The following is a 12,123-nucleotide window of genomic DNA, read 5'->3' on the forward strand; positions in this document are numbered from 1 at the left end:
CCGTTTCGCTTCGTCGTTGCATTTCAGTGCACCGTTTTAGTAGGTGTTCTGTGTTTTTCATCTTGTCTTTTTATGCTGTGGACTGCTCTGAGATTTGCAGGTGATATAATAATAATTCATTAAATTTGTATATTATTATTATTTATTATTACATTTGGTTGCCAGTCGCTTGCCTTGAGCAAGAGAAAGCGACTAACAAATTTAATAAAGCATGATGATGAGGATGACAAAAAGCGGCATAGATAGTTCTTCCTCTGCCTATTTCATCCACCCATGACACCCCTGTGAGGTAGGTCTCCCACCTTTTTACCTGCAGGTAGGTAGCCGTGTTGGTCTGCCGTAGTCGAAACAAAATTTAAAAAATCCTTCCAGTAGCACCTTAGAGACCAACTAAGTTTGTTATTGGTATGAGCTTTCGTGTGCATGCACACTTCTACTGGAAGGATTTTAAAAATTTTGTTCCCACCTTTTAACCTGCGAAAGTAGGAAGGTCCGATTCAGTTGGCATCACAGGTCTCCTACTTGTGAGGTGGGAAGTTTCCTTCCTTTCATATTCAGGATTCCCCCCCTCATATTTTATTTATTTGCTTTTCTGATAACATTCCACATCAACAAAGCATCAAACAAAAACGAAACAACAAAGAAAAATCCTTTCAAAGATTTTGAATAATCAACAAAAGATCAAAAAACATTTGACTTCCTAGCCTCTTTTTCCATGGTTCCTTTTAACCCCTCATTTCCTCGTGTTTTCTTAGTTCACCCTGTCCGTTGCAACCACTTTTATATACTACTGGCATACATGGTCCTAGGTGAGCTTCATGGCCCAGTGGGGATTTGTACTCTGCTCTCTCAAGTCCTCCTGATCCAGGACTCTAACCACTACACCACTCTTCCCCTCTCCATTTTTCATCTCTTCAGCTGTCAGCCTCAACAGACATTTTCCACCAGGCGGGTCACTTTTGGCTCCAAGCAAGATTCCATCACATTCCATCCCCTGCTGTCCCAACCTTCTCCATCTCCAGGCAAGGAAGAATTACCCTTAAAATACTATTATTTATTAACATTATTATTGTTAAAATTATCATTTATTAAATGTATATACCGCCCTTCATCTGAATGTCTAGTGGCAGTTTTTACAGGATAAACATACAAAATACATAATGTAACAACCGCAAACAGTAACAACCCACCCACCCCAGACATGTTATGCTGTGAACTTGTTTAAATGCTATGTTTTCCCCTTTCTTCTGAGAGGAGCGTTTGGAATCCCTCCATGAGATGTGCCATAGCAAAAAAAGGGGGGGCTTCATGCACACAAAGAAACAGATGTACCTTAATGTCTGTGGAGTCTCTGTGTGCATAAAAACCCCCATAAAAGTACCCTTTTCCTGGGTTAGACCACCTAGTCCAGTGGCCAACCAGCAGGTGGCTTCAGTGGTAGACTGCCTCTTGGGCCAGGGTATTGTTTAGGAGTGGGGTTGTTGTTGTTTTATTGCTGGCTTTACAAAGTTTAAAATACTGGAATAATTTCTGAATTTCAGATATTCTTCATGTGCAACAGAAGAGAAATAACAACACTGATTACCATATTTTGTCATTTGAAGCATTCATACTAAGTTGGTGAACTTTATGCTACTTAATCTGTAGCTTGGGGATGGGGGAAATGCCCGATAACTTAGACTGTTTTTCTTTAAAAAAAAAAGAAATTTGAGTTAAGAAAACACATACACTTTAAAGATAAAAAAAAGTTTTATTGTGCAATATGCTTAAGGGGAAAAAAAGCAAAATGGGTGAAAAGGAAAAGTATAAAAATACATTTTATAATATTGCATTCCACTCAAAATAAAAAAGTGAACTGAAAATTAATATAATAAATAAATATAAAATATATCAAATTACAAAAGCGATCCTGGCACTTGTAAATAGAAGGCCTAATGACAGTTGAAACATTTTACATTTTAGTTGACTTTAAAATTAAAAAATAAAATAAAAAGTGTACTTAGGGTATCTGAACAAAGTAACAATTGGTCTGTACTTTTTATGTTAAAACTTGCTTCTATTTACAGAATTTTTTACTTCTGAATTAACAGCACAGCACACAACGAACAAGCTCTAGCAAAAAAAAATTTTTTTAGCACTGGCATATCTAGTAAACGGTAGTGTATTTCTAATCTACAAGGCAACATCTGCAATTCTTAAAATTCATTTAGCTTGTCAAGTCTTATGCTATTCCTCCCCCCCCCCTTAAAAAACATTCAAGTCATGCAAAAGCTTTATGAGCCAAAAGTAAGCTCTAAGAACTACTTAGGAATCTAATAAATTAGAAGTGTTTGCATTGCGCTGCATAAATTAACCAAAAGGAACCTTTTAACAGGTAGCCTGCAAGAGACAAGGCTATGCTTGGAGGACTGCTGAGCAGTTGGTTACACCACCACCACATCCTTTTGAATCAAAATTGTTGCCTCTCCAACAAGATCAGTTTAAAATACTGCATGATATAAAAGAGCATTAGAAGATACAGCTAATGAATAGGTTTACACCCATCCCCATATGAATAAATAGATGTGTGTATGTAAAGTCACCCCCCCAATTGTTAATTTAATCATTTTTCAATTTATGTTGAATAATATTTTGAGCCAGAACTGTAGTGCCAGATCTGAAGCGCCGAATATTTAACATAATATTGATACCAATTCAATATCATATAATCAAGTTTAATAGTTCTCTGTGCACTGAATAAGCTATAGCACAATTATCTAATGCCAGTTGGCAGATTAGATCTATACATTTCTCAACACGACTGCATTTGATTTGACATTTCATAGCCACACCAAGATCTAAGTAATTCATCTCGTGTCTAAAACAGCAAGTACAAATAACTTACATAAATATGTCCCTTTTTCAGACATGGCTTTGGTAATGTAAGAATTTCACTTTCTGGGAATCCAGCTAGATTTAAGGCCAAAGCCAAGTTGCAAAATTCACTCATTATTCTTACAAATATTTATTATTCCTCAGTAACTGCAAGAATAGAATTTCTTGGAGGATTAGCCCTCAGAAACCAAAAAGAGTTTGCTACAATCCTGTCCCCCAAATGGGAGGAAAGAGTATCCTTTTCTTCATAAAAAAAAATCCAAAACCTTTCATTTAGAGAAAAATATATATACAAAAGACAAATGTGTAGTAGCAAAAGAAGCCTCCTAAATAATTGTTGTTACTATATTTTATATACACTTTTGTCCTCTTTGTATTTAGGGAGGGAAACTGGCAATTCAAAGCTTTGATTTGGTGAGATGGGGGTGCTGACTGCACATTCAAATTTGCCTACTACAAAAATCAAATTTATGTTACCGTGGCAGGTGAAAGCAGCAACCTGTATTTATGATGCGAAGCTAACAGCGCCAACCACCAGAAATGCTTCACACTTCTTGCTGCAATGAAAGGCCAAAATTTGCCTCGCTGACTTTCAGTGGGGCCAAAGTGGCTTAGACTTGAGGCAAGGCTATGCATGGTTAAAAGCATGGCAGCTGCCAAAGACAATCAACACAGCTGAAGCTGAATGTTTAATTAAATATACAGAATGATATAGACAACTGTTAATGCAGAATGTACAAACTGCCATTTTGAGTTCATTTGCTGCCCTATAAAGAGTGCAGCACAGGTTCAAGTTTGCAAAAATGTTCTCCTAAGAATCACCACATACATATTTTCCTGAGGATGCACAATGTAGATCACAGTTTCGAGTATAAGTTAATGGATACATGAGGGGATTGAAACATGCAGGATAAATGCTTCTTCAAGTTTGTTGTGCTGTCCAGTTCCCTTTTCATTCTGGCGGCTATCTCTGAGAAATCTCGTATCACAAAACGTATCCTTGTTGATTCAAAGCATCATGTGTGACAGCAGGAAGACCAGAACCAGTGGAGAACATTTACAGACTGATCAGCCGCTTAGCCAAGAGAATGCTGCCTTCTTAAGTTGTCACAACATTTGGCTTCTTTCTTTGGGTTTTTCCGGCATATACTCCTAAAAGCAAAGGGGAAAGAACATTTTTTTAACTGAAGTGTTACTTATTTAAAATGCCTACTGCGTGTTATAAGCAAGCAGTAATAATGCCGACGCAGATGAACTATCCCTTTATAAATCTGCATTTCAAAACTGTAATTGTATAAACACCTTCAAAAAGTTATGTGAAAACTAACCACGCTGTGCATAAATGCATGGCAAAAAATAGTTATCAACACTGAAGAGCCATTTTTCAGTTTCTTCTGTTGTCAGTTGTATGTAGCAGCTGCTTCAGCGCTCAATAATTGAACTTCAAGGAAGCAGGACAGGTCCACACCAAGGCCTTATCAGATGGAACAGGCAACAGCCTTCTATATCCATAGTACAGTCGTACCTTGGAAGTCGAACGGAATCCATTCCAGAAGTCCATTCGACTTCCAAAACGTTTGAAAACCAAATTGAGGCTTTTGATTGGCTGCAGGAAGCTCCTGCAGCCAACCAGAAGCCACGGAAGCCCTGCTGGATGTTCGGGTTCCAAAAGAACGTTCGCAAAGTGGAACAATCACTTCCAGGTTTGTGGTGTTCAGGAGCCACAACATCTGAGTTGCACGGTGTTCGTTCGGGTTCCAAGGTACGACTGTATAGGAAATCCACGCCTTCACATTAAGTGCAGAAAACACACCTGATAAGAGCCATAAAAAGTATCCAAATCCAGAAATATTCCTTTGTGGAAATTCTAACTGCACAGTCTTGAAATAGCAGAAAGCTGAGGCAACAGCAGATGGATCAAACCATTGGAAGCGCACACTGAGTAAAAAGAGAGCATGAGCTTGTGATCTGTGTAAAATTCCCCTGTGACCTTCTTTGGAGGAAGTGTCACACATGCTACGTCCTGGAAAATAAAGTTCACTAAGAAAAATTGACTTCTGCTTCACATGGAACACCAACATTCTTGCATTTGGCAGGGACGAGTTTGCCCCATCCTTCAGTTTGGAAGAAGAGACTAGAGTTGGTCTCTCCCAGGGGAGGAGTTATTTGCTCACTTGGGCTTGGATGCTCAATCAGGCAGGGTGAACTGGATGACTGGCTGCTTGCATGGCTGTTTGGGCCTTGATTCAGCTATTTTGGTCTTTGGTGCATGCAGTCCTCCCCCCCCCCCCGCCCCAACATTTAATCCTCACGACAATTCTGTGAGGCAGGTTCGGCTCTGAGAGGCAGTAACTGGCCCAAGATTACCCAGTGAACTTCCAAGTCCAGGTGGGGGCTTGAAATGATCCTAATATACCCACAGGTTTGGATCATTTGTGCATGTTAAGCCTATAGGTCTAATTTTCAGAAACAGTGCTTGAAGATGATGATCAGCTCTCAACTACGGAAGTGGAAAAGAAATGCACGTAAGAAATAAAATAATTATTATTGCACGATTAAAAGATCTAAAAACAAACGATGGAAAACTACGTGCAATGCTCAAAGTGGAGGAAATGACAGTAGCATAGGGTGCGATTCAGTGATCTTGAGCTTTTCTACCACGAAAGAATGCTTTCTATACCTATCTGTTTGCCACAGGACCAGCATTGGACAAAGCACTAAATCAGTGGCATTCCTCAAGTGTTAAATTCAAATGCTCAGAGGGCACAACGCCAGCCCATGTCCTTTGCTACGTCTTTCCCATCCAAGGAGGCAAGAGCCTCAGGACGGGGGAGAGGAAGGAGTGGGTGGCACAGGTGGCAGCAGGTGGGCCTCTCCTGTTATTGGCAGAGTCCTCGTCCATTTCTGGGCCCGATACACCATTATTCAAATGCACAGCAGCTTCCTATAGCGTTTGGGAACTGTGACAAGCTGGTTTGATTTACCGCCGGTCTTTGTATTCCTGCTTCCATTGGTGCCCATTGTTCCTTACGGAAGAGCTAACCTGAGAACCTTCAACTAAGGGAGGATATAAATAGCTGAAATAAGTAAAATTCATGTTTTAAGAGGATGAATACCTGAAGCAAGGTATTCACGGCACGACTGTGAAAACAGAATAAGCCAGCCGCAATGGATAAAGCGGGAGGATTCTTTCTGCATTATTTTACCCTCCTTTTTTGCAGATAAAAATTGACCTCTTTAAACTCTTCAGTCTACAGGACCTCAAAAACAATAGGCATGCACAGCATCATTAGTAGAATATATGGTAAAACAATACTTTTTACTTACCATATTATATATACACACACACACACATATATATATATATATTTATAAATATACATGTGTATATTTATGGAACAATATATATTTACATATGGAGCAATCATGCACAATAATGTAAGTGAGGAGTGTACGTGTGTTTCAGTCAGGAAGTTTATTTATTTTAAAGCACAATAGTATTCAGGCACCCCAAGAGTATTAATTGCAGGTTATCTATGCAAAACAGGAATACATACCATTAAAAAAATTAGGAATGCTCTGTATCTGAAGCTTTTCCAAGTGTGATTATGCTGGAGTGTGCAAGTGGACTAAAATGAATCTATTGTATTCATGCAGTTGGGTGATCACAACTATGCTTTGCATTAATTTCAGTCAGGGTTAGTATAGCAGAGCTAGAGCATAGCTGGTGCAGCAACTGCAGAAACGTATGCTACTTAAGCCTCTTTATATGAACAACTTACTCTTTTCTTTGTTAAATAAGATCCAAGCACACTTTTTATTTTTACACACCTGAAAGGGCCTTGTTAGACACTCTGCTCTCTGAGGGCTTCTTTCTATTTTGCTCAGCCCCCTTCACTGAGGTCTTAGGGGTTCTGATTGAATATAAAAGGAGTTAATAAGTCACTTGCATCCAAGCTAAAATGCTGTTTCGAAAAACAACAACAATAATCAAAAATCGTTCTTTGCCAGAGTATTCCACAACAATACAATAAACTACATGGCATTCTGCAAATGTTCCTATTGTGGAATTCCCATTAATTAGGAGCACAATAGCATCAATGTTATTAAAAAAACAAAATAACCCCAACCAGTTGATTCACGTGTTTATTCCCAACTATGGTTTGGCAACACATGAATAACTCTCATGCTCACACACTCCCACGTCACGCTCCGTTTTGTTTAATTCACAAGATTTCTATATTGCTTGATTACAGTAAAACCTAAAAGACGTTTACGAAAAGAATAAGACCATAAAGTTAAAAAAAACGCTTAAAGCAATTATTTTTAAACTTTCAAAAATTTATTAAAACAAACGATGAGCTAAAAACCAGGTTAATACACATGTCAACACTCTACATGACTGGATTAGTAAGTTAATAATTGAGTTCTACACTTCTCTGCTGTTTTAATTAGGCAGTCCTACTTTAATTTAAGCTGGTTTGGAGTTGGAGGGGAAGCGACAGTAGCAGCTCAGTGCTAAATAACCAGTTTTGTGTGCAGCAGGTTCCAGGTTCAATCACTGGCATCTGCAGACTCCCATCTGAAACCCCTGGAAAGTGGCTCCTTATCAGTATAGACAAAATGGAGCTTGACAGAACAATAGTCCAGCAAATTATAGTCTGTGTGATCCTTCTAACCCAGGACTACAAACTATAGGTTGATCCTAGCTTGCAATCCAGCTTTGTAAGAGCCGGTTTTGTGGTTTGGATATAAACTGCGGTTTCTAGCTGAAGTGCAAGTAGCTGACTAAAAATAAAGCATGAAAGAGAAGGGAGGGGAGGAGGGAACATGCAAGCATGAGGCTTTGCTCATGTCAGTGCCAAACCATGGTTTTTAAAAATCATTTTTACTCATTTTTAAAAGTGCCCACATTATCTTTATAAACAAAACGTATTTTGATCAAAGGAAGAAAAATGTAACTGAACCAAAATTACATTGCAGGGAGCTATAAGATTGCAAATCGGAGAAAAGATGAACCCACATGGCTAGATATTACAGTGAAAACTGGAAGTTCAGGTGCCTTATTAGCACTACATCTTTGCACTGGTGCTAACGGTTTTTCATAGACCTCAAAAGATATCAGAATAAAGTTCTGATGTCCCCAAACAAGTTTGATCCCACCTTTTATTAAACCAATTTGGTATTAGGGCTAAGCTTTCAAACTGCAAATACAGTCATACCTTGGAAGTCGAATGGAATCCGTTCCAGAAGTCCATTTGACTTCCAAAACATTCAGAAACCAAAATGTGGCTTCTGATTTGCTGCAGGAAGCTCCTGCAGCCAATCTGAAGCCGCGGAAACCCCATCGGGCGTTCGGGTTCCAAAGAACGTTCGCAAACCAGAACGCTCACTTCTGGGTTTGCGGCGTTCGGGAGCCAAAACGTCCAAGTACCAAGGCATTTGGGATCCAAGGTACGACTCTACAACTTATTCGGGAAGAAGTGTTCTGCTTATTACTCTAATCCCAGCTAGTCCAATAAAATAGGCACCATCTAACCCATTTGGGGAGTGTATCCATTTTTCTTTCAGGCAATCGTAAGCAACACTCCTCAGAGTCGATTTTAGCCTGTATCCTTCCCTCGCAATATGTACCACGTACACCATTATTATTATTATTATTATTAATATTTTAAAATACTCTTTCATCCTTGAAAAATATCACATCACACATGGCTTTTGGAAACCAAGTCATCTCCTCTAGACACACACTGAGCTGTAGCCAAACAATGGTTAGGTACTGTTTGAGAAACAAGTGCAAAAGTGCAGAAAACAATTCTTTATTGTTGCTTTTTAATTGTTAAATCTTTTCGGGGTGTTTCATGGAAAGTGACTCGTAAATGCAATAAACAAACAAATAAAAAGCATTTCAGCTACAGAAAGTAAGTGTGCTCTTACCCTTGTCTGTAAAGGAGTCTTTGAACAGGAGCATTTTGACCCTGGTTTGGCTGAAGAACTCTGTAAAGGAAGACTTATCATTAGAATCTTACAATCAGACAAACTATATTCCTAGAGAGCAGCAAAGGTCATGAGGGCAAAAATAAAGTAACCATTATATACTGCACAGAGGGGGGGATTCAAAAAATACTATTTTTACAAACCTGTTTTCTGGCGTCTTCTGTTTCAAAATTGTTTTTTTATTTGGCATTCCCATTTCGGAAGGCCTACAGAAAAATAAAATACACAGATATATGCAAAAGAGCTACTGGGATGGTGGGGGGGAATCAAGTAAATATTTGGTTTTATTTCCCACAGGTACCTAAACAGAGAAAGTCAGAAATTTGAATGCTCTACCAAAGAAAAGGGAAACCTACAGCCTGCAAGCCTATGAGGCCTCTTCCTTAGGCTCTGCAGCCACTGTCCCACTTGTGTGGGGCAAGGAAAGATGGGGCTTGGGTGAAAGGGGCTTTGCAGTCCCTGCCCATTGCTAGAGTGCCTGCAAAGCCTCTTGCACAGCACTTTCCAAGAGCCTGACTTCCCAAGCGCTGATTGCCAGGTGTTTGTGAAGCACTGCGCTTTGAAAGGTGTTCATCCCTCACCTGTCAAAATCGGCCTATGAGGGTGGGGACATAAATATTTGGTCCACGGGCCAAGAAGGTTCCCCATTCCTTTTCTACAAGGGAGTACAGTAATACCGAGCACTGAACAGGAAGTTGCTCCAAGCATTTAGTGTACGTAGCAAGGATCCATGGTCTTGCTGGGATCAAGACACAATGCTGGTAACAACCTTAATCATAGTGAAGACTAACCAGGGTTGGAACTTATAACCATGATTTAAACCCTGTTTTGAGTGGGTTGCTCAAGAGACACACTGATTAGTCTTGGTCATGGTTAATTTTGGTGCAAAACTCATCCACTCTAGGCTAAGGGGGGAAATTGTGCCAGGGAGGAAAAATGTGTTCCAAGGATCACAGGGAAATGGCTGAGTATGGTTAGCAGAGAACAAACATTCTCCGAGTGCAGCCTAGTCACCTTGGAAGAAGAAAGCATATCCAATATGCTCACAGATGTTTTGCTACCAGTTCTGTACATAACTTACATGTAATTTGCTTCCTGATAGTCTCTTCCTCACTGTATTTCCTAATGTAGTGATCCAGAAGCCAGACAGTCTGGCTTCAGTAACTGACAGTAACTGACATCTAACCATGCTGCAGGGCAGAATGTATGGAGAGGGCAAAGGAAAGGGGCAAAGGACAAGGGGGGGGGTGTAAGGTAGGAGAAAGATAAGGGCCTACTTTAAAGAGATGTGCAAATACCTGCAGCAACCCACTTGCTCAGCAGACCAGAATAAACTGGAAAAAAGCTGGAGGGGTGTGCAACTTGGCTACAACAACAAAAATCTAGATTCTTATTTATATGAACTATTTGGGAGATATCAGACCCACTAAAGAAAATGCATGTGAGTACAGTCGTACCTTGGTTCTCGAACGGAATCCGTTCTGGAAGTCCATTCGACATTCGAAAACCAAGGCATGGCTTCCGATTGGCTGCAGGAGCTTCCTGCACTCAATCAGAAGCCACATTGGATGTTCAGCTTCCAAAGAACGTTTGCAAACCGGAACACACACTTTTGGGTTTGTGGCGTTCAGGAGCCAAAACGTACCCGTACCAAGGCATTCTAGTACCAAGGTACAACTGTACCTTGGATCAATTTCAATGTGTCTACTCTGAGCACAACTTAGCTGGATACACCCCGAAGAAAGGATCTGGCAAATTTTCTAGCTATTTTATATGGAAGAACATCCTGAATTAAGGTAATACGTCAACAAGAGTTCCGATTCCTATGTTTATGCCGATCATGATACATCACTAAAGAAGTATGAGGCAGGAAAATGTTAGAACAGAAACTTAACTTGTTTCCTTCCCTTTCACAAGAATCACAGACGACTTAACATGCAACAGGCTATTCTGCCCACACATCTAAATACATCAGCATATGCTTCCTTTACCGTTTCCCCACATACTTCATATATTTCTTCCTGTCCAGAGACTTCTGTGTAGCTGTAGAAAGTGTTGCTCTCTCTCTTGAGCCCTTTGCTTTATCCTACGCAGGACAATTTTAGATATTAGTATTGCTACTAATAAAACCTAGATTCAGGCCAAAGCATAATCAGTACACATAATGTTCTAAAGGCTGCAGTACACATAATGGGACTTTATCCTGCATAGAGACACTTAAGATGGTGCTTGAGGTTTCCCCCCAGTTCCACACATTTTTATCAATTGACTCTCCGAAGAAATCCGGTTCTTACTTTTTATGCTAGCTTAATGTTCCCAGAGGATTTCAGGGGGTCCGAACTGAATTTAAGACAGGTTCTGCCCTACATGGGATATCATCATTTATCTGATGCTGGGAGACTTGACTGTCCTTTCAGGTTTCTCTCTCTAAATGCTTTTTGGATTTCTGCAAACTTTGGTTTTGGGTTTTCCTCAATGATGTAGATACTGCCCCCTTGTTTATTAGTGGCCCATTTTCCCTACAGCCTTGTAACCAATGACCAGCTTAGCTTTGCTATTGGGGAGAATTGTTCCCTACATGTTTTTATTTATTTATCTCTTTTATTTGTTAAATTTCTATACTCCATCTGAGGATCACCAGGCGGTTTACAATATAAAAACTCAAAAATATATAAAGTAGCAACAAACAAAAACAATACCCCCCAACAGTTTAAAATGCCATAAACTGTTTAATCAGACAAAGGCCTGGGAGAAGAGTGTTTGTGGCAGCCTAGAGAATAATGGGGATATTACCGCCCCACACAGGGCCCTCTCAGATTATTTCTCATCTAGGCTTCCACCCCTTCACACTGCCGGTGGGGGCACACCTGATGGAATGATCCTCCCTAAATAAAATAAGTAACTAACTAAATAAATAAATAAATAAAGGCTCTGCACTGAAAACTAGACCATGAGGTCCAATGGTTCTCCTAAGCTTTCCAGCACTGGGAGAGCTGAAAAGTAGAGATTGCCCCTTCTGTTCTGCTTTAATGTCAGGCCTCGTCTCCCTCAACTCTCATCAGAGTGCCTCAGTGGAAGAGATAGGAAGCAAGACTCATTTCATCAACTTTGCTGGAGCTGCAACTCCATTGGGCACCTCCTGTCCCTGAATTAGACCAGCTAGTTGATAAAGAAACACATCTGCTTAGAAATTGGTGCCGAGTTTTGATTTTCCTCTTCCCTCCTGGTTCCGTTTTCCTCGTGTGTTGTGCT

At 40.0% G+C, this 12,123-nt stretch overlaps 2 protein-coding genes and 1 long non-coding RNA gene across 15 annotated transcripts in view; 1 reads left to right on the forward strand and 2 right to left on the reverse strand.

The window, feature by feature from the left end:
* VPS35L (VPS35 endosomal protein sorting factor like) overlaps window positions 1-818 on the reverse strand; it is a gene marked incomplete at its 5' end in the record, with an annotated part of 75,813 nt that extends 74,995 nt beyond the window's left edge. Inside the window, one exon of the mRNA XM_083474213.1 lies at window positions 800-818. Coding sequence (XP_083330339.1) covers window positions 800-801 — 2 coding nt within the window. The remainder of the gene's footprint in view (window positions 1-799) is intronic.
* Window positions 1-2,242, forward strand: LOC310693005. The gene is made up of 2 exons (XR_014518953.1): window positions 1-100; window positions 919-2,242. It is a non-coding gene; the product is annotated as an uncharacterized lncRNA (long non-coding RNA).
* CCP110 (centriolar coiled-coil protein 110) overlaps window positions 1,731-12,123 on the reverse strand; it is a 27,666-nt gene continuing 17,273 nt past the window's right edge. For 5 of the 13 annotated variants that reach the window (XM_083474200.1, XM_083474201.1, XM_083474198.1 and 2 more), the window contains exons 11-15: window positions 10,863-10,957; window positions 9,015-9,077; window positions 8,812-8,871; window positions 6,706-6,788; window positions 1,731-4,026 (exon numbers count right to left, since the gene is read on the reverse strand). In XM_083474200.1, the coding sequence (XP_083330326.1) occupies window positions 3,974-4,026; window positions 6,706-6,788; window positions 8,812-8,871; window positions 9,015-9,077; window positions 10,863-10,957 (354 nt within the window). In that variant the 3' untranslated portion in view covers window positions 1,731-3,973. The remainder of the gene's footprint in view (window positions 4,027-6,705; window positions 6,789-8,811; window positions 8,872-9,014; window positions 9,078-10,862; window positions 10,958-12,123) is intronic. The other 8 variants (XM_083474204.1, XM_083474203.1, XM_083474197.1 and 5 more) reach the window with 3 other exon arrangements.

Source organism: Podarcis liolepis (genome assembly GCF_965112155.1).
Source record: "Podarcis liolepis genome assembly, chromosome: 14".
Taxonomy (NCBI): Eukaryota; Metazoa; Chordata; class Lepidosauria; order Squamata; family Lacertidae; genus Podarcis; species Podarcis liolepis.